Consider the following 21,767-nt stretch of genomic DNA (forward strand, 5'->3'; position numbering starts at 1 on the left):
CAGACCAAAGATGAAAGCATTGTGTATTTCTGTGCAAAGTAGCTGGAACTAAACACCCACGTGGTGGTTTCTAAATAGTATGCAATGCCGATGTTCAGCACAAGTTTAAAAGTCCCAGTTTTAATAAAAATAACCCTTTGGAGAGATCAAATGAGTAATGTGCCCAGGATCACACATTTTTTGGTCCAAGTGCGAAATAATGAATGAGAATTCAGGTCTCCCCGTACCTTGGTCAGCTGTTTCTCCCAGCTCCTTGCTATGTTCCTATAGCACTGCATGAGATAGGCATCTTCGTTATTATGTATAATACTGACTATACCATGTTTCTCACACTGTCCCGTGCACCCCAAGAATCACCTCTACTGCTCTGCCTGACGTTTGCGCTGGAAGCAGAAGCAGCAGTGGCAAAGCTCAAAGGCTTGAGTTGTGTATAAGCATAGAGGCACAAAGACATGCACACATTGACATAGATCACACATGGCAACACCTGCAGACAGACATATGTGCACAAACGGGTCAGCACACTTACAGAAAATAAACCGACTACTATTCATAAGAGTACTCCTGTACATAGACCATACATATCAGTACCTAGGCTTGAAGGCTGTCATTGTTTTTTTTTTTTATAAGTCTGGGGGTAAAAGTAATTTGGCGGGGCTTCTGCATCCCATTTTGTGAAGGATATAGGGTGACTGTCTTAAGTGTTTAAAATTATAATTTTATCCTCTACATTGGCTGGGTCTGGTTTAATGCCTGCTCCTGGAGTCTACTCTGCAGCTGACTCATGTGGTAGATACTGTTTTACTCCGCTGTGTCCTGCATCGCCTTGAAGCCAGCCCCTCCGTGCAGGGTTCGAGACTACCCTGTTCCGGTTTTCTTGCTTTGCGCTCCGTGCCTTAATTTAAGTTTATTGTGCCTGCTGCTGTGTTTTTGTTTTTCTCTATCTCACTGGCCATTGCTGTTCGCTTGTGTGCTGTTGTCCCCCTTCATTATTCCCGCCACTGCTGATCCGTGGCTCCTCCTCCTACCGCCAGCCTCCCAGCTGCACGTCCCTCCCCTTCATAATGGTGGCCGCTGCGGTGAAGCGCGGGTGAGTCATCAGACCTCAAGCCTGTGATCTCACTATCCCTGGCAGCTCCACTGTGTCCTGAATCGCCTTGAAGCCAGCCCCTCCGTGCACGGTTCGAGACTACCCTGTTCCGGTTTTCTTGCTTTGCGCTCTGTTCCTTAATTTAAGTTTATTGTGCCTGCTGCTGTGTTTTTGTTTTTCTCTACCTCATTGTCCATTGCTGTGTGCTTGTGTGCTGTTGTCCCCCTTCATTATTCCTGCCGCTGCTGACCCGTGACTCCTCCCCCTAGCGCCCCGCTCCCGCTTCCCAGCTGCACGTCCCTCCCCACTTCCCTTCATAATGGCGGCCGCTGTGCGGATGCGCAGCTGGCGCGCCTAAGGCAAGCCCATCTGCGCCCGTCCGCGACCTGACCACGGCCAGCGCCAGGAACCCTGGATCTCCGGGACCCCACTGTTACAGCTCCGCCGCACTCAACCCCAGAAGACACACTGACTGCGCAAGATCCTCACCGAACACCACCCACGGGCAGTTCTCGTGCAGACCCTGCCGCAGATCCTTCACCATCGACAAAGCTCCCACGATCGTCGAAGACACTCCCGATGCACGCGCAACCGAAACCCTGACTTGCATCCTTCTCAACGTGCGCTCCCTGCACCGACACACGTAGAGATCTGGGACCTAATTGACACCCTCTCGCCCGACGTCACCTTCTTCACGGAAACCTGGACCAACGCCATCTCCGGCCATGACATCGCCACTGCCATCCCCGACTGCTACTAGATCCAGAGAAAGGACTGTCTGCATCGCCCAGGTGGAGGACTCTCCATCTCACACAAGACCCCCATCCGACTCTTCACATCCAGCACGAGTGACCCCCACTCCTACACCGAACACCTCCACTTCCGGATCCAGAGAAGCCCCAAGACCACGCTATGCAGCACCCTCCTCTACAGACTGCCAGGAGCCCACACTCACCACGCAACCACCATCGCAGAGCTCGCCACACCCCACACCATCACCACCACGGACTACATTCTACTGGGGGACCTGAACTTCCACAACGACCCAGACTCCACCACCCTCCTCGACAACTTTGCCAATCTAGGACTAAAGCAGCTTGTCAACACGCCCACCCACAGAGCAGGTCACACCCTCGACCCCATCTTTGCGGGAAGAACAAACATTTGCTTCAGCCACACCACCCAGCCCCTCTGTACTGACCACCACTTCGTCCACTTCACCTTCAAGACCACCACCGCACCCAAACCCACCCTGCGCCCGCCACAACGGTACTGGAGCAAGGTCACAGAGTAGCACCTCAACACCACCCTTCGTCAAAACACCCCCATCGCCACGAACGACACCAACTCCGCTGCCAGGGAATTTCAAAGCTGGGTCTCTTGCTGCGCCGATAAGCTCGCACTCCTCCACCCCCGCCAAGCAACGCCCTCTGAAAGATGCCTGGTTCACCACAGTACTCCAAGAACCCAGATGCCCCTGCAGATGCCTAGAGAAAACCTGGCGAGACCTGAAAACCACGGAATAACCACAAGAGCACCCTGAAGGAATACCACCAGCGCATAAGAGACACCAAACAGACCTTCATAAGAGACAAAGTCCAGACCAACGTGACCAATGCCAAGGAACTGTTCAACATCATACAGCAGTTCGCTAAACCCACCTGCGAGGCCACGGACATCACACCTTCCCAGGAACTCTGCGACAAACTCAGCTCCTACTTCCATCTGAAGATCAAGGCCATCTACGACAACTTCAGCGAACCAATGCCGAACACCCCCTCACCCCCCTACCCACCGCCGCCGATAATCCTACCATCATGTCCTGGGATCCCGCTACCTCCGAACTCCTCACAGCGACCATGAACAAAACCCACTCAGGAGCCCCAACGGACCCCTGCCCACCGCACATATTCCACAGGGCCGCCGCCATCGCACCCGAACTTGGATGCACCATCAACGCCTTCCTCCGAGCAGGCATCTGCCCACACGACTGGAAATGGGCAGAGGTTAAACCCCTCCTCAAGAAACCAACGGCAAACCCAACAGACCTGAAAAACTACCGGCCCATCTCTCTCCTCCCCTTTGCGGCCAAAGTCACTGAGAAACTCGTAAACGCCCAGCTTGACCGCCTTCATAGAAGAGAACTCCACCCTTGACGCCTCCCAGTCTGGATTCCGCAGCAACCACAGCACCGAGGACGCCACAGACTACATCCGCATGCTACTGGATCAGGGACACACCGCTGCTATCATCCTTCTAGACCTCTCCGCAGTGTTCGACACCGTCTCACATCACATGCTCGCAGCCAGACTTCAGGACGCGGGAATACAAGGAGCCGCCCTCGATTGGATCCAATCCTTCCTCTCCAGCAGAACCCAGAGGATCCGACTCCCTTCCTTCCTCTCCAAACCCACGGAAATCAGCTGCGGAGTACCCCAGGGATCATCAGTCAGCCCCACGCTCTTCAACATCTACCTGGCTCCCCCTCGCCGCCATCGTCAGACAACATGGGCTCAGCATCGTATCCTACGCCGATGACACCTAGCTCATCCTCTCGCTCACAAAGAAACCCGAAGAAACCATACTCTACTTCCAGGAAGGAATAAAGAACGTGGCAGCCTGGATGAAGGACAGCTGCCTGAAGCTACACTCAGAGAAAACTGAGGTCCTCATCCTCTGACCCTGCACCTCCGCCTGGGACAATATCAGGTGGCCCTCTGGAGCCCACCCACCCCTACAGACCATGCTCGGAACCTCGGCATCATCCTTGACTTCTCCCTCTCCATGAACCGCCAGATCAACGCCGACGCCTCCAATAGTTTCAACTGCCTTTGCATCCTCTAAGACCTTCAGATGGATCCCCCCGACTGCAGAAGGACCGTCACACACGTACTCATAACCAGCAGACTGGACTACGGCAACGCCCTCTTCTCCGGAATCAACAAATCTCTTCTACACAAACTCCAAACCACCCAGAACGCCACAGCCAGATTCGTCCTTGGGACATCGTGCCACGAGGACATGACCCAACACGTACGAGACCTCCACTGGCTCCCCGTCCAGAAGAGGGTTGCCTTCAAACTCTTCACCCACGCCTACAAATCACTTTACAACATCTGACCCAAATACCTCCACGAGAGATTATCCTTCCATTTACCTCAAAGAAACCTCCGCTCCGCCGACCTCGCCCTGGCAGAGGTCCCCCGCATCTGTAGAAACAGAACCGGCGGGAGAGCTTTCTCCTACATCGCAGCCAAAACCTGGAACGAGCTACCTGTGAACATCAGACGCTCCCCGATCCTGCACGCGTTCAGGAAGGACCTCAAGACCTGGCTTTTCGACTAACCCGGACTCACTGCCTACCCCTCTCAGCACCTTGAGACCCTCATGGGTGAGTAGCGCGCTGTTCTCAGGCCAGGTCCTCTCCCCCACCGCGCCAGCGTTCCCTGCTGGTGCTCTGCCTGCTGCCCTCGCCGCTGCTGCTGTTGCTGGAAGTTCGAGGCCCTCCTCCACCCGCAGGCTCCCGCCTGCGCCTCATCCCTGGTGGCCCAGTGGTGGGCGGTAAGTATCAAGTCTGACCTCTTCCTCTGTCCGTCTTTCTCTCTCCCGATTTCCCTCCTCCTGCTTGTCTGCTGCCCTTAATTGTATTCTGCCTTTAGCCTCTGCTCGTTTTATTTTTCATAAGCCTTTCTGCCTTTAGCCTGCCTGTTTTTCCTCTCACTCTCTATTGTTTCGGTGCTGTTGGTTTTTTTCAGTGCCCTTCTCCCCCGCCCCCCGCTCTCCTTTCCCGCCACTGCCTTCCCTGCGGCCCCGCCCCCATCGCCAACAGCCTCCCAGCTGCTCCTCCCACCGTTCTTAATGCAGGTCGCCGCGCGGCCGCGCCACTGGCGTGCCGGAGGCACACCAGAGGCAAGCCCGTTTGCGCCCGTCCGCGCCTGGACCGCGCCCAGCGCCAGAACCCCTGGACCCCGCACACCCCACCTCGCCGGCCCTAGACTCAGCTACGACGCCGACTCCCTCCACGCTCTCAACTCCGGCCGAGACCAACACTGCATCCAGGCAGCCCCGAAACGCACCCACGGACCCTTCTCCTGCCGCAACTGCAGCTCCACCTACAACAGAACCACCAAACCTTCAAGGACAAGACCCAACCACCTCCGCTGCATACGCCTCAACACCCGCTCCGCTCGAAAACACGCCATCGAACTCTGGGACCTACTCGACACCACCACCCCGGACGTACCCTTCCTGACCGAGACGTGGTGGAACGACTCCTCGGCTCCAGACATCGCCATCGCCATCCCAGACGGTTACAAGATCACCCGCAGGGACCGCGCCAAAGGCACCGGAGGAGGACTAGCCATCGTCCACAGATCCACCATCGAGGTCACCACCCACGCAGACGACACCCTCCTCACCGCCGAACACCTGCACTTCCAGATCCATACCGACCCCAACACCACCCTCAGGGGAACGCTAGTCTACAGACCCCCTGGACCCCGAGCTCAGTTCAGCGATGCCATCGCCGACCTCGCCAGCACCCACGCTCTCGCCTCCACGGACTACATTCTCCTCGGGGATCTGAACTTCCACCTCGAACAACAACAACGCCAACTCCGCCACACTGATCGACAACCTCAGACAACTCGTCACCGCACCCACCCACGCCGCCGGCCACACGCTAGACGCCGTCTTCTCCACAAGTACCCACGTCTCATTCAACCACACCACCGAACCCCACTGGACAGACCACCGCTGCATTCACTTCACCTACAGGAAACCTACCACGCACCACCGCACCCAACAGCTACCCCGCCACTGCTGGAGCAAAATCACCGAAGACCAGCTGACCACCACCCACTCCCTGAACCCACCCACCAACCCAGACGCCGCAGCCCGCAACCTCAGACAGTGGATCGCCACCTGGAATACAGCAACCTCCTGGACCCGTCCCAATCTGGATTCAGACGAAACCACAGCACCGAGACAGCCCTCATTGCCGCCACAGACGACATCAGGGGCCAATTAGACCGCGGCGAAACATCAGCTCTCATCCTCCTGGACCGATCGGCCGCCTTCGACACGGTCTGCCACCGCACACTAAAGACTCGCCTCCATGAAGCCGGTATCCAAGAGAAGGCCCTCGACTGGACCACATCCTTCCTCTCCGGCAGATCCCAGAGCGTCCGCCTCCCGCCGTACCGATCCGAAGCCACCAACATCATCTGTGGCGTCCCCCAGGGCTCCTCCCTCAGCCCGACGCTATTCAACATCTACATGGCCCCCCTCGCACAAGTGGCCCGCCACCACAACCTCAACATCATCTCCTACGCCGACGACACTCAACTCATCCTCTCCCTCACCAAGGACCCACGCACCGCCAAATCTAACTTCCACGACGGAATGAAGGCCATCGCCGACTGGATGAGGAGCAGCCGCCTGAAACTGAACGCGGACAAGATGGAGGTCCTCATCCTCGGACCCACCCCCTCAGCCTGGGATGCCTCCTGGTGGCCGACCACTCTGGGGACAGCAACGACACCGACCGACCACGTACGCAACCTAGGATTCATCCTCGACTCCCCCCTCTCCATGTCCAAACAGGTAAACGCCGTCTCCTCCTCCTGCTACAACACCCTCCGCACACTTCGCAGAATCTACAAATGGATCCCAGCCGAAACAAGTAGAACGGTAACAGAAGCCCTCGTCAGCAGCAGATTAGACTACGGCAACGCACTCTACGCCGGAATCCCAGCCAAACACCTACGACGACTCCAGCTCATCCAAAATGCCTCCGCCCGACTGATTGTCAACGTACCCCGCCACTGCCACATTACCCCCCACCTGCAAGACCTACACTGGCTCCCCGTCGAAAAGAGGATCACCTTCAAACTCCTCACCCACGCACACAAAGCACTCCCAACGCCGGACCAGCCTACCTGAACAACAGACTCAGCTTCCACACCCCCACCCGCCAGCTCCGCTCTGCCAGCCTCGCACTCTCCACCATCCCCCGCATCCAACGAACCACCTCCGGCGGCAGATCCTTCTCCTACCTCGCCGCCAAGACCTGGAAAACCCTACCTACCCACCTACGTCAGACTGAAGACCTACTCGCCTTCAGAAAATGCCTCAAGACCTGGCTCTTTAAGCAGTAGCGGCGCCCCCGCCCCCCCCTCCCCCTCAGCGCCTTGAGACCCTCACGGGTAAGTAGCGCACTTTACAAATCCCCTGATTGATTGATAAAACCCTCATTGACTGATTGATTGAATGCAGTTTTCCTCATTAAAAATCTAGTGAAAAAATGAATTCTGATATCACCTAGTGTCCCACAGACTTAGTGAGTGAAAGAGTAGAGTAGGCAGCCCCAGCCAGTACAACTTTTCGTAACCGCAGCAACGCCAGGTGTAGAGAGTGCCTTCTTCTCCTCCCAGTGAATAAAAAGAGAAAAGGTACTTGTTAAGACACCACAGCATAAAATGGACATCATACTATCACTTTTAAACCTAGAGGGTAATCTTTAAAAAAAAAAACCTGCATGATACGATCATAAATCCCACTGCAAATTCAACCCAAATGTATAGATATCTATTTGTCAGAATTCAAACCATATGGGGCTTTGGTGTTAAGATCAATAACCATACTAGATTCTCTGCTTCTCAGATTGAGAAGTCTATCACCACCCCGAGGATCCTCCTCAGTTTTCTCAATTTCTTAAAACTAAGCAAACTGCGGTCCATGAAATGGAAGTTCTCAAAATACCTTGCCACTAGATAATGTTTATCATGAATATCAATTGCATGCATATGTTTCAGTACTTTCTTATGCTCTGGATGAATTGTGCTGCTCACGTACTTAAGTCCACACGGGCATTCCAAGACATAGCTCACTAAATTAGTTGCACATGCAATGGACTGAGGTAATTCTCTAGACTTATTAGAAAAAGGCACAACAAACTTTTAAATTCTTTGAATTGGCACAAGCTTTACATTTTTCACACATGTAAACCTTTCAGTTTGGTATCAGTATTGCTTGTCATAGTCGTAATATCGTTGTGTACCAAAGCATCTCTGTAATTTCCTCTGGATTGATGAGGCCACAGGCATTGCTATCCCTCTAACACCCGGGGTATGCCTGCTGGGCATGGTGGTGAAGCCCAGGGGACGCAAGATTTTGTATAATCTCCTACAGTTAGCGCTGCTTCTTGCTAAGCGCAGAGTGGCCATTGGGTATATGCACTTAGTGTCCCGAGTGGATCCCTATGGGCCATGGATGTCTTTGAGTGGGGAGTTGCCAACACCTGTAAATTTCTCACTGATTACAAAGCTGCTGAGGACTTGGCGGACTAGAGGTTAATGCTGGACACTTTTAATGCAAAAACCAAAGGAAATGATGGACGGAGTGTTGAACATTGCAAGCACTCACTTTTAATGAACACAGAGACTCTGGCACTGAATTGGACCAGGGAGACCCAGAGACATGAGGGCATGCAGAGCACTGTTGCTAAGGAGAGATATGGCTACCAAGTGTGGTTCTGGATCATGCATATTTGTTTACTTACAGACACGGTACATGTAATATTATGTTTGAGGCATGTAAGCAGTAGATCACATGCTTTGCATACTCCTGCCATCTAGTGTTGGGTCCGGATGTTTGCAACCTGTTTTTCTTCGAAGAAGTCTTTCCAGTCACGAGGTAGGTGACTCCTCCTTTCGGTGATGGTGCGATGGGCATCGACTCCATTGTTAGATTTTTTTTTTTTTTTTTCCGCCATCTGGTTCGGATGTGAATTGCTGCGCTCCGATATCTTGTCTCTGGTTGCCCTCGATGCGCAAGACACTCATCCTCGACGGTATTGTTTTCAATTGTGTAATCCCATTCTCCACGTATCGTATTTACTGCTCGTGGAAGGCCTTCGGGCCTACCCACGGCGGTCCGCCTCGTAGGAGATGGAACGGACTTCATTTAAATTCTGCCTTCAGTGCCACACGAAGTTTCCGCGCACCCACTCACACGAACTGTGCAACCTGTGCTTGTCTTAGGAGCACAGTGACCAGGACAGCGAAGCATGTTAGGCGTTCCAATTGAAGAAAACACGACCGTCGGGCTCGACTTCACGACATGCAGAGCCAACACACAAGTTTAATTCCGGACCTCTTTGGAGAAGATTCAGAGCAAGAGGCCGGAGGAGCCATGGGATCCGAGGAGGAACAAGACCCCGATCTCCAACTACAGCTCCGAGGGGGACTAAGACATTCCGCAGGGGCTGCGTACCGTGAGTATAGATCCTCCCTTGCCCCAAAGTCCACCTCTGCCCAAGAAGAAGAATCTGGTCCAATCCCCGTCTCCGGACCATGGTCGGCACCGAGAACATGTTTCTGACGCTCCGCTTGGCACCGAAACATACCCAGAAGCTTTCTGGTTCCGAACAGAGCCGTTCGAAAACGGGCACGGAGCTGAAACCTTCGGGATCGAAATCAATTACAGTCTCTGCCCCACCCCCTTCGATGCTGAAAATGTCTTCGGAACCGAAAACCCTGCATCCAAATCACCGGCACCGAAGCCTTCGGCACCGAAGCAAAAAGATGTGCCGATTCCATCCAAAGAGCAACATTTCGATGCTCGCCCTCCAAACCGGTTCCTAAACAGCGGTAGCTATATATTCACTCAACAACTGGACATATTACCACAAATGTGGCAATAAAACGCAAACCTGAGACCGAAGGGGTCTACCACATTCCTTTAAAAAGGAAAAATGTCGGTACTAATCCTTCTCCTCCTCTTTCATCACCTCCTTCTCCTCAGTTTCACCCATTACTAATTTCACCTGAGCACCCACCACCACATACACCTGAAGATTAAGATGATGGGGAAGGGAATGGGGACAATGAGCCAATACCCGCAGACCCCTGGACAGATTACAACACCAATTCCCCCACAGGGAATGAGCCTGATCTGTACCATACCAAACCTTCTCCACCGGACGATCGTGTAGGATACATAGAACTGTTGGGTAGAGCTGCTAACTACCATGGAGTTCAGCTGCATAAGGAATCCCTGGAAGAGGATTTTTCTTTTCGAGACTCTTAGTAGTACACAAGTCCTCGCACACGCTCCCCATGCTCAAGGGTATGATCAGACACGTAGACGATATTTTTAATGATCTCGTCAGGGCATTTATCCTCCTCCCTAGGGTAGACCAGAAATATAAGCCGGCACCTTCAGATCAAGCCTACATAAGGGGGCAGTTACCATTGGATTTCTTGGTAGTTCCCAATGCACACAAAAGGGCAAATTCACAAACCGGAAATGCTCCTCCCCCAGACAAAGAATCTAAGATGCTAGACGCTTCGGGGAAAAGAGCAGTCTTCCAGGCTGCAAACCTTTGGTACATCTCCAATACACAAGCACTGTTAGGTGGGTATGGCAGGGCGCGTTGGGATGAAATGGAGCAGTTGCTCAAGTTTCTACCTGATGAGCACAAGTCCAAGGCACAAGACCTAGTGTGGGAGGGACAACTCATTTCCAGTAATTCTATCAGGTGCGCCCTAGATGCTGCAGACACTGCAGCCAGAGCTGTCAACAGCAGCGTCCTTTTGGTTACGTATTTCAGGATTCAAACCAGAGGTTCAAACTTCTATCCTGAACACACCATTTGACAAGGAACACCTCTTTAGCCCTGTGGTAGTCATCACTAGAAAAAATGAAGGAGGACACAGAAATGGCCAAATCTAAGGGAGCCCTTCAATTAACCCCAGGATGTGGTTCCTTTCGGCGCTCCTTTTACCGTGGAGGGTCCAGAAGTACCTCCTCAAATACTGCCACCACCACTACAAAGGCAACAATCAACCCTCTGCCTCCAAGGGTTACTTCAGAGGGGGGTTACAGAGGCAACAGTGGCAAAGATCGAGGTAGAGGCTCCAATACACGCACCTCCCTCTCCAACACCAAACAGTGACATGCCTACACTCCCCGACCATTTAGCACCTGTTGGGGGGGCGTCTTTCTCATTTCCTACCTGTCTGACAGTCCAGAACTACCGACAAATGAGTACTGGAAATTCTCTGCTCTGGTTATTGCCTGGAGTTTACTAATAATTCTCCAAACATTCCTCCACGTTCACAAAAACTGTCACCGGATCACTTACATCTCCTCAAACGAGAGGTTCAGTCTCTCTTTTTAAAAGGGGCTATAGAGCCTGTTCCACTACAATACCACAGGTCTGGCTTATACTCCTTTTACCTTCTCATACTCAAAAAGGACGGTTCTCTCAGACCAATCTTGGACCTTCGAGAATTAAATCTTTACATTCAGTCTGACCATTTTCACATCGTAATACTTCAAAAAGTGCTCCCACACCTGCAACAGGGCGACTTTCTCTCTACTCTAGACTTAAAGTGCACCTATTTTCATATTCCAATACATCCCTCTCTTCGCAAATTCCTCAGATTTGTGGTAGCAGGCCAACATTACCAGTTCAGGGTACTCCCCTTCGGAGTCACCACTGCTCCCAGAGTCTTTACAAAATGTCTGGCAGTAGTTACTGCTCATCTAAGAAGACAACCTATTCATGTCTTCCCCTACTTGGACGACTGGCTTATCAAAGCCAGTATGTATCCAAAGTGTCTCCAACATACTCACAGGACACTACAGTTACTGCACCAACTGGGGTTCACAGTCAATGTGTTGAAAACGCACCTCCAACCTTCCAACACTCAAAATTACCTATGAGCCACTTTAGATACTCAAAAGGCTCCGGCCTTTCCCAATGCAGGCAGAATTTGCACCATTCAGACACTAGTTTTCCAGTTTCAGTCCAATCACTCTCTTCCAGCTCGAGTGTATATGAAACTACTGAGAATGATGGCATCTTGCAGCATGATCGTTCCCCATGCCAGGCTTCACATGCGTCCCCTACAAGAATGCTTGGCGGGTCCGTGGAACCAATTGCAGGGTCTGTTTACCGATCTAGTGTTGGTAAGCGGCCATACTCATCACTATCTGCAGTGGTGGAACACACAAAATGTATCAAAAGGACGGCCTTCATAGACCCAGTTCCACAGAAATTGTTTACGGCGAGCGCATCCCTCACTGGCTGGGGGGGGGGGGGCCACATCTTCAGCACCACACAGTGCAATGCATGTGGAGTTAACAGCAAAAATCTCTCCACATAAACCATCTAGAGCTGCTAGCAGTCTTTCTAGCGCTCAAAGCATTTCAGACTCACCTGCTCGGCAAAGCTGTCCTAGTTCGTACCGTCAACATGAAAGCTATGTATTACATACAAAAACAGGAGCGGGGGGGACACACACTCTCCAATTGTCACACCTGGCCCAAGACATTTGGAGGTGGGCCATTCACCACAAATTCTATCTCCTACCCGAACACCTCCCGGGAGTGAACAATTGGATTGCCGACGATCTCCTCAGCAGACAGAGACAGCAAATACACGAATGGGAACTTCACCCTCAAGTTCTCCTCCCATACTTTCAAAGTTGGGGAGTTCCTCAAATAGATCTTTTTGCCACACACCAAAACGCAAAATGCCCAAACTTCGCCTCCAGGTTCCCACACCCGCTCTCCAAATGCAATGCACTATGGATTAACTGGTCAGGAATATTTGCTTACGCTTTTCTGCCTCTCCCACTAATTCCATTAGTGGTTTGGAAACTGGGGCAAACATCCCTCACACTGATCCTAGTAGCTCCCACATGGGCCCGTCAACCGTGGTTCACAACCCTGTTGGAGCTGTCACTAGTTCCACATCAAACGCTGCACATCACATCCAGTCTCCTCACACAGAGCCATGGAGAAATCAGACACCCAGATCCCAAACAACTGAACCTCACAATCTGGCTCCTGAAGTCATAGTTTAGTTATCTAAATCTCACACCTTCTGTATGAACATCATCAGAGAGGCCAGAAGGCCTACTACAAGAGCCTGTTGTGCAGCCAAATATCATGTTACCTGTTACACTTGCAGCAGTCAGGATTAGCTTACACTTCTATCCGACTACATCTCGCTGCAATAGCTGCGTATCTACAAAATAGGCAACATTTATCGGTTTTCAGAGTGCCAGTAATCAAAGCTTTAATGGAAGGACTCAAAAGAGTTACAATACTAAGTCTTCCACCTGCTCCAGTGTGGAATCATAACATAGTCCTCACAAGATTAAAGGGCCCAACGTATAAACCCATGCATGAATGTCAGCCACAGTTTCTCTCCAGGAAAACTGCTTTCCTTATTGCAATCACTTCACCGAGGAGAGTGGGAGAACTACACGCACTAACTATAGAAGAACCCTTTTTCAAACTTCACAGAGATTAAGTGGTTCTTCGTACTAACTCCAAATTTCTACCAAAGGTAGTATTTGCCTTTCACATCAGTCAGTTAAATTACTGGTATTCTTTCCTCACCCTGATTCTGTGTCAGAACGAGCTCTACACACCTTAGATGTCAGAAGAACCCTTTTATATTACATTGAAGGAACAAAATCATTTCGGAAGACTAAACATCTTTACATTGCTATTGCACCACCACACAAGGGCAATCTCGTATCCAAGTTGGGTATTGCCAGATGGATTGTTAAATGCATTCATACTTGTTATGCATAAACAAAGATAACATTAACAATACCCCTAGAGCGCATTTTACTTGCAAAATAGAGGCTAATATGGCTTTCTTAGGAAATGGTTGACATTTGTAAAGCTGCAACATGGGCTAAACCGCACACATTCACTAAACACTATTGTGTAGATGTCAGTGAGACAACAAGCTAATGTGGGCCAGGCATTACTTGGAACACTATTTCAGACAACTCCAACAGCTACAGGTATGCCACTGCTTTGGGAGAATACTGCTGTATAATCTATGCACGGCATGTGATCTACTCAAATGCTTGAACGGATAATGTTACTTAACCAGTAAGCATCTGTTCTTGGCATGTAGAGCTGTAGGCTCACATGCGCCCACCCACCTCCCCGGGTACCTGTACCTGTTGCAGTTCTCTCTCTTACTCTATATACAAATGCATGGACATCTCTATTCTTTAACACAATATACAAACGAACGGGGTATCGGGTAAAGACAGATCGCACCAAATCCTTTTGGTCAGGTCAAAGTATCAAAACACTTAGGGTGCCTAGGATCCTGAGGTTAAATACCCCTAAACCTCCTTAGGGCCAAACGACCCTATGACTTTCAAACAATTCACTGTGATCCAGCACTCCATGAGATTACTCAATAATCGTAAAATATGACTGTCCATACGGCAGGTGTTACTTCAAAAGATTCTTTCTTTATTAGGTTCTTCTTTTCATCACAAAGAAGAAAAGAAGAACCTAATAAAGAAAGAATCTTTTGAAGTAACACCTGCCGTATGGACAGTCATATTTTACGATTATTGAGTAATCTCATGGAGTGCTGGATCACAGTGAATTGTTTGAACAACTCTATTCTTTACTTACTAACTCCATTTTCATCCTCTGCGGGAAAACAATCTAACAATGGAGTTGATGCCCATGAGCACTATCACCGAAAGTAGGGCTCACCTACCTTGTGACTTGAAAGACTTCTTCGAAGAAAAACAACTTGCAAACATCCGGACCCATCACTAGACGGCAGGAGCATTCGAAGCATAGCATGTGAATCTACAGCTCTATTTGCCAAGAACAGATGCTTACTGGGTAAGTAACATTATTCTTACTCTGTGATGGACCTCACTGTTCATAAACTCAGATGCGTAATATGGCACCTGCACTGATTTTTGTGCAATCCCAAACACTCTGTGGTGCCCTCTCCAACTTTTTCGACCAGTAGTTCTCCATGGTCTACAAAAAATTCGACCCTCAACCCACTGAGCTGAACCTCCTCGACCAGCTGGACTCCGCCACCAAACAGAAGATCAACAACTGATAACCCCTCTCGAACATAAACTCCACCAGCCTGATGAAAACCATCCACTTGGGAGCCTCCTCTGCCCCCACTTCATCTAAAACCTAGGAAGCCGCATAATCTCCCATGCTGTCACCACAATCATCTACTCTTCCCTAACCACTGCCACATTCTCAGAAAACTGGAAAAATGCAAGTCACCGCCCTGTTGAAGAAGCAGTCACTAGACCCAAACACCCTAGACAACGACAGACCCATATCACTCCTACCTTTCCCAGCCAAAGTCATGGAGAAAGCCATCAACATTCAACTCTGTGACCATCTAGAGCTCCACAAACTCCTCGACAGATCTCAATCAAGCTACCGCCCCAACCACAGCACTGAAACCGTCCTTGTCACAGCCACCGATGACATCAGCGGCATCCTTGACCGAAGTAAAACACCAACCTGATCCTCCTCCCTTCTCCGCATCCTTGGACACAGTCTCCCACAACACAATCATCAGAAGACTTCACCTCCTGGGCATCCATGGGCCAGCCCTTCAGTGGATAGCCTCCTTCCTCACAGAAAGAACACAATGTGTGATACTACCACCCTACACCTCAGAACTCCAAACGCTCATCTGTGGGGTCCCTCAAGGCTTGCCCCTCTGCATATACTCTTCAGTGTATACATGGCACCCCTCGAAGACTTTGTCAGATTACATGTCATAAACATAGTCTCATACACCAACGACATTCAGCCCATTCTCTCAATAACTGATGATCCAACGCCACCAAAACCAACTACACCCAACTGCATGAGCAACGTTGCATCATGGATGGGTAAAAACTGGCCCTTATCCATGAATCAGTGAAAATGGTTTGGTTGAAGCTTGTTTTCAAAGCGGAGTGAGGACGGTTAATGAGGCTGGTACTCGTCCATTTGGTAATAGTAGAGCCTCCTATTGTTGTGTAGTTCCTATTAATCTGTAGGACCTGATTGTTTGTTGGACAATATAAACTGTGGGTGAGGTGCCTTGACTTATACCAAACACCCACTCAGGATATGTTGGCCTAGACACCAGATAGCTCACAGTGCCACAGTAAGCCCCCCTAACTACTGTGAGAAAGTGCCATCTTTCTTGCATGGTGTGCCCCCACTTTTTGCTAAATTGCTGAATGTACTTTTGCTGAGTGTACCCTGGACTCCTGCCAACCAGGTGCCCAGGGCCTATGTTCCTTCCTTAAACCACACAAACTCCAAATTGGCAAACCCTGGCCACATGTCAGCCCCTAGTAAATGGTACCCTAGGTACCCAGGGCCTTGTGACCAGGGAAGGCCTCTGAGGGCTGCAGCACTCATTTGTGCCACCCTTAGAGGCCCTGTACCCTAACACACACACACACTGCCTTTGCAGGCTGAGTGTCTGGGTGCAGGACAAAATGAAGAGTCGACATGACACACATCTTTGTGTGCCATGCCCATCACCTACACTGCTATGGCATATATCAGCCACCCCTCTGGCTGGGTGCCTTATGCCCATGGTGTGGGCACAGGAGCAGGAGCCCTGTGCCCCTACAGTACCCAGGTCCATTCCTGGGCACTGTAAGTGCAGTGCTGCCATTTAAGAGTACATGGTGCTGAGAGCTCGTCAAACACGAGCTCCACAGCACCATAATGGCAACACTAAAGACTGGGAAGTTTGGTATCAAACTTCTCAGCACATTAAACCCACCCTGATGCCAGTGTGGGATTTAATGTACCAAGCACTCCAGAGGGCATCTTAGAGATGCCCCCTTACAACTAACCTACAATCCACGTCTGCTCTGAGGCTGCCCAGGCTGCCACACAGCAGACACGTTGCTGGACCCCTGGGTGGGGGAGCCCCTGCTCTCCCGGGCCTGCAACAATGCACATCCTGGGTGAGGTGATAAATCTCCTCCCCCAGGATGAGCAAAGGGAAGCTTCAAAGGCATGCCGCCTCTTGGAGTTTCCCCAGGCCACTGCAACCCCCCACTCTGGCGGGAAGCTTGGCCGGAAACCCCATACAAGGACAGGGGATGTGCCAGCCTGCCCACCCCACCCCTCAGGTGGGGGAGGCGAGGTGAAGCACATCTCCGGGCTCTCGCCATCTTGAAGATGGGAGGCCCTACCCTATCAGGATTAGGCTACTGCCCCCCCTCCCACAGGAGAGAGGCAGGATAGGGGGTGTACCCACCCCAGGACAAGGACCCATTGGTCCCTGGCCTTCACCTACCTGTAACGCCCCTAAATCTAGTATTTAGGGGCACTCTGAACCTTCCTTCCCCAGATTTCCAGATTCAAAAGACTACAAGAAGAGCAAGAAGAATAAAGACCTGCCCTGCAGCTGCTAAAAAGTGAAGAAGACACCAACTGCTTTGGCCCCAGCCCTACCGGCCTGTCGACTCCAGAACCTGCACCAGCGCGGCATCTCTCGTGGCCAGCAACCTCACCAACCCCGGAGGACCTGGCTACCTTTTGGCTCTACGCCCCTGGGACTCCCATGAGTAGAGGCTCTACTCCGAAACCTATTTCTAACCCCTGGCAGCAGCCCGGAACCGCGAACCCAGCACACTCTGCACCAGCCAAGCCTGTCCAGTGCCGGAGTGCACAAAGACCCTGAGGACGACCCCACGGCGACTGTGACCCCGAGTCCGGCACCCAAGGACCCCCCTCGACATTCCGGAAGAAGCCTGCAGCCTCGGAACAAGGTGCCCCCCCAACCGCGATCATCAGAGGGTAAGATTTCCCGACACCAAAAGGCACCCCTGCACGCGGCGCCCTGCGGCCCCCTGTGCCCAATCCCGGGGTACCCACCTAACCTACAACTACCCAACTTACCTCTCGAAGTGGTAGTGGCACCTGAAGCATCCTCGTCCCCGAGCTTGCAGCCTTTTTCCTAACCGGAACATTCCCATTGATTTCCATTGCAAAAAAAGCACCCTGCACCCAGCCGCCCGAGTGGCCCTGGCAGTGCAATCTCTACACTAGCCTACTTCCCCGCTTGCCCTGAGTGAGTGACCAGGAGCCCAGCTCCCACAGCCACGTGGCCTGTTAGTCAACAGCCACCAGACCAGGCCCCCTATTCCTCATAGGCTAACATTGGGCCTAACTCTCTCTGCACCCGGCCGTCCTGAAACCGCTGAGGGTGAACTGACTGTACCTACCTGACACTGGGAGACCCCTGAGTCAATGCCCAGAACTTCAACTCTGCCAGTCGAGAACTTACCCTTAAACCGCTAACTTCATTTTCCTCATAGGGTAACATTGACTGGCTTTTTCTTGGAAATTCTTCTAAGTGTGAACTTTTCAAAACTCAAAATATTCACCAAAAATCAGCCGAGTACCAAAAACGAATTTACTCACCTGCTCTTAGGTGAGCTCCCAGTGCTGGATCTTGGTGCCCAGCACTGAGTCTGAAAAGTACCCACAACTATACTTACCTTTAACTCATTTTTCTTCCATAGGAAACCATTGACTGCTTTTCTATGAAATTTCTTCTATGTGTTGATTTCTGCAATTTCTAAATATTCCTCAAAAATCGTATAACATCTAAAAACGTAATTACTTACCTGTTTTGCTCACTTTTGAAATAGCTAAATATTAGTTAAAAATCACTACAGTACCAAAGTCGACTTTCAACAGCTGATTCTGAGAACTGACCCAGGACTGGATCTAGGATCCAAGCCTGGAATTACAAAAGTGATCTAAAAAGTAATCTGTTGCATATAATTTGAATTTAGCATTGAGCTCAATGTATTGTGTTTAGAAATAGTTGCCTACTGCAACTATTTTTAACTGTTTACTAAAAAGTCTATTGCATATACAAAAGTATTTTTATGAAACATCTCCTGTCGAGAAAGTATATTTTAATTCCAAGTGTTGGTTCTAAAATAAAACAAGCATATATTTTGTATATACAAACCATTGGCCTAGAGTTCAGTTATTGAGTGTGTGGAACTATTTGCTGACGGAGTGTGTACAACAAATGCTTTACACGTCCTCTGATACTGCCTTACTGCTCGACCAGGCTACCACTTTGGAGAGTAAGGTTATATCTAACTTTAACCTCTGTTAAACCCTTGGGGTCTGTGCACTCTGTACACCCTGTACCTATTAAGGAACAGTATATACAGAGCCACTTTCTCACAACTACCAGGGAGCAAATGGTTTCTAGCAACCACTGAACATGATAACCCTGACCCCTCTGAATATTGGAAACAGATCAGAACCTTTTGCTCGGTCACGCGTGCTTACTTGTGCTCAGAGAAGTATACAGAGAATACACACTGGAATGTTTTCAACATAATTCTCGAGCCAGCGTTATTCTTCTATAAAATACATGTGCTTGGGTGATCAGTAGACCGAGGCAGATGAAAGTGATTACAAGCAACAAAAGAGTAAATAGTTGATACAGTTCTACCATGATGCTGAATATGCAGGCATATAAACAAGGCAGTAATCAGGCGTACTCCTACTATGCAAACCCTATTCTAAGTGAACCTAGAGTGTGTGTAGGTGTGAAGCCAAGAAGCCCCCCCGCCCACCCCCGGGGCGGGGCAATCCAACCCCATTACCAGGCGGGAGAGAATTTAGGAGCCCGTATTGGTCACAAACTGGACTCCCCTCAAGGAGATGTCAGAGCGATGAGTGGTGAAGACTCAGCAGGCAGGGAACCTCAGTGTCCGCTGAAGTGCCTCTTCTGCTAATCTTTGGGATGCTAATTATATATAATAGAAAGCAATCTTGTGATGTGCTTATAGATTAGCTATGGTATGGATATGTAGATAGCCCTGTCGCCCCGTGGATGAAGATAGAACAACATTCGAACATAGTGCATCAAGAGGCCTTGTAAACATTGTTTGAGGCATCGTGATAATGTTATGTGAAGCTAGCTGTGTAAATAAAGTAGTTTCAGAGAAACAAATCCAACATTGTTGTGCACGCAAATATGTGCAAAAGGTCACAGCAGAAATATTGTTGTGCAAAATTTGGACAATGTAAGAAAAATGTGTAGTTCCGTTACTTGGGCATACCCTGAGCACATAACACTATTTACTGTGCAGTGGCACAATTTCTGAATGAGGCACACGAGCAAGAAAGCTTGGTATATTCCCTCTTTGCCCTCTTAAATTCAGCCCTTGACCCACAAAAAGGTGGTTGTGCAGGAGTGTCTTTAGGTACCCTATTTGAGTGGTGTATTTTGCAGTTTACTATAGTATTCTTTGTTTTTGTAAACTGTTTTTGTTAATTGAATGCAAACCTATTGACTTTGACTTGAGTAGATTTAACATTCATTGAGTTAATAAATTCTACATAAACACTTTTTCAATTTGTCTTCAGTTCAAGAAACAAATGATGTTCACCTGCCTGTAAAATGTGAAAAGAAGGATATAAAAATTGAAAAGTCCAGTCCAAAGAAGAGAACACATGCCCAGATTTCATCTTTACCTGAAGTGCAATCCCAACCGAAACGTCCACGATGCATCCAACTTTGTGATGTACCGCAGCTTGATGAGAATAAGTTTACTTATATGGGTATGTATTAATGGATTTTGTTTCACATCAAAATGCCCACTCAAAGCCTTCGTTACACTTGCAATAGAAAAAGTAGAACTTTGATATTGCTGCACAAACAAATTACAAAATGTTAGTTTAGAAAGTCAAATGTGTTTATGTAGGTTCCCTCATATGTAAGTTAGAATGATAAACCATATGCATAACAAGGGCATAATTTCACAATGGGAAAATCATTCCCTCCTCACAAAACATTGTAAATTAAACTGGTTGGTAAGTGTGGCATAGAATGTAGATTCGGCAGATAATGTGTTAGTGTAAAAAAGAATTCACCTTACAGCATCTTGTAGAATTGCAGACTGATGACTCTAATGTTGCAATAGCATGTTCAGTTCCTGGAACGATGGCTCACTGCTCATTTCCATAAAATGCAAAGCACATTGCACTGAATGCTACAAGGATGTGGAATCAAATAAAATGTCTACATGTCCATGGAATGGGTGGCTTCATAAATGTACTTGTCCCATAAAAAACAAAATCCACTTGTCCCTTTGGTGTCATGTAGCGCGACAACAAATTATGGCTGCAATCTCATTATATAGGAGCTCCAATAATACCCTCTCCGATAATGCCACGCATGATACTATAATAGGGTTGAATTTTAGCAGTTCTCTTATTTTTCCACCTATCTGGGGCTGGCGTTGCGGTAAGCAATAGTTCCAGCACCCCCCCCCACCCCCCCCACCCCCCGGATTGCATTTTTTTTTGTGGACATTTTATTTTGAAAGCAAAGAATCATAAATCTTGCATTTAATCAAAGAGCATTCTGGGAGCACTATACCAAGCCTTATATTTTTAACGTTTGCAAACATATGTAGAAATGTTTGTACTGGAACCACTGTCAGTAGTGCAGTCCAAGCTTCCATTTACTTACAGTGCTAACACTAATAAATACTTTGCATTAATGATCAATAAATAAAAGTTCAAACAGTGTTAACATATGGACACAGATATTACCTTAACTGCAGACAATGCCCTTTTCTGATTCATAATATGGTATTCTAAATTGACAGCCAAATGGTTTGTGCTGCAGAAGGTTGGGCCTACTTGTCCCAAGGACGAAATAAACAGGAAAACCTGTTGTGCCTGATCCCAAACAAAATGTCCTGGGTGTCTGGCTATAGGAATTCCACACCCCTTATGATTGTAGTGTAATGGCATGACCCACTATGCACAACTCGTAGATCACTACAATATTGGTGGA

General features: G+C 49.4%; 1 protein-coding gene across 3 annotated transcripts in view; it reads left to right on the forward strand.

Moving 5' to 3' along the window:
- The window catches only part of LOC146817191 (ribonuclease H1-like), a 511,274-nt gene that overhangs the window by 61,403 nt on the left and 428,104 nt on the right, over nt 1–21,767 (forward strand). For all 3 annotated transcript variants that reach the window (XM_085610765.1, XM_085610769.1, XM_085610767.1), the window contains exon 3: nt 20,330–20,524. In XM_085610765.1, coding sequence (XP_085466891.1) covers nt 20,330–20,524 — 195 coding nt within the window. The remainder of the gene's footprint in view (nt 1–20,329; nt 20,525–21,767) is intronic.

Source organism: Triturus cristatus, chromosome 6 (assembly GCF_964204655.1).
Source record: "Triturus cristatus chromosome 6, aTriCri1.1, whole genome shotgun sequence".
Taxonomy (NCBI): Eukaryota; Metazoa; Chordata; class Amphibia; order Caudata; family Salamandridae; genus Triturus; species Triturus cristatus.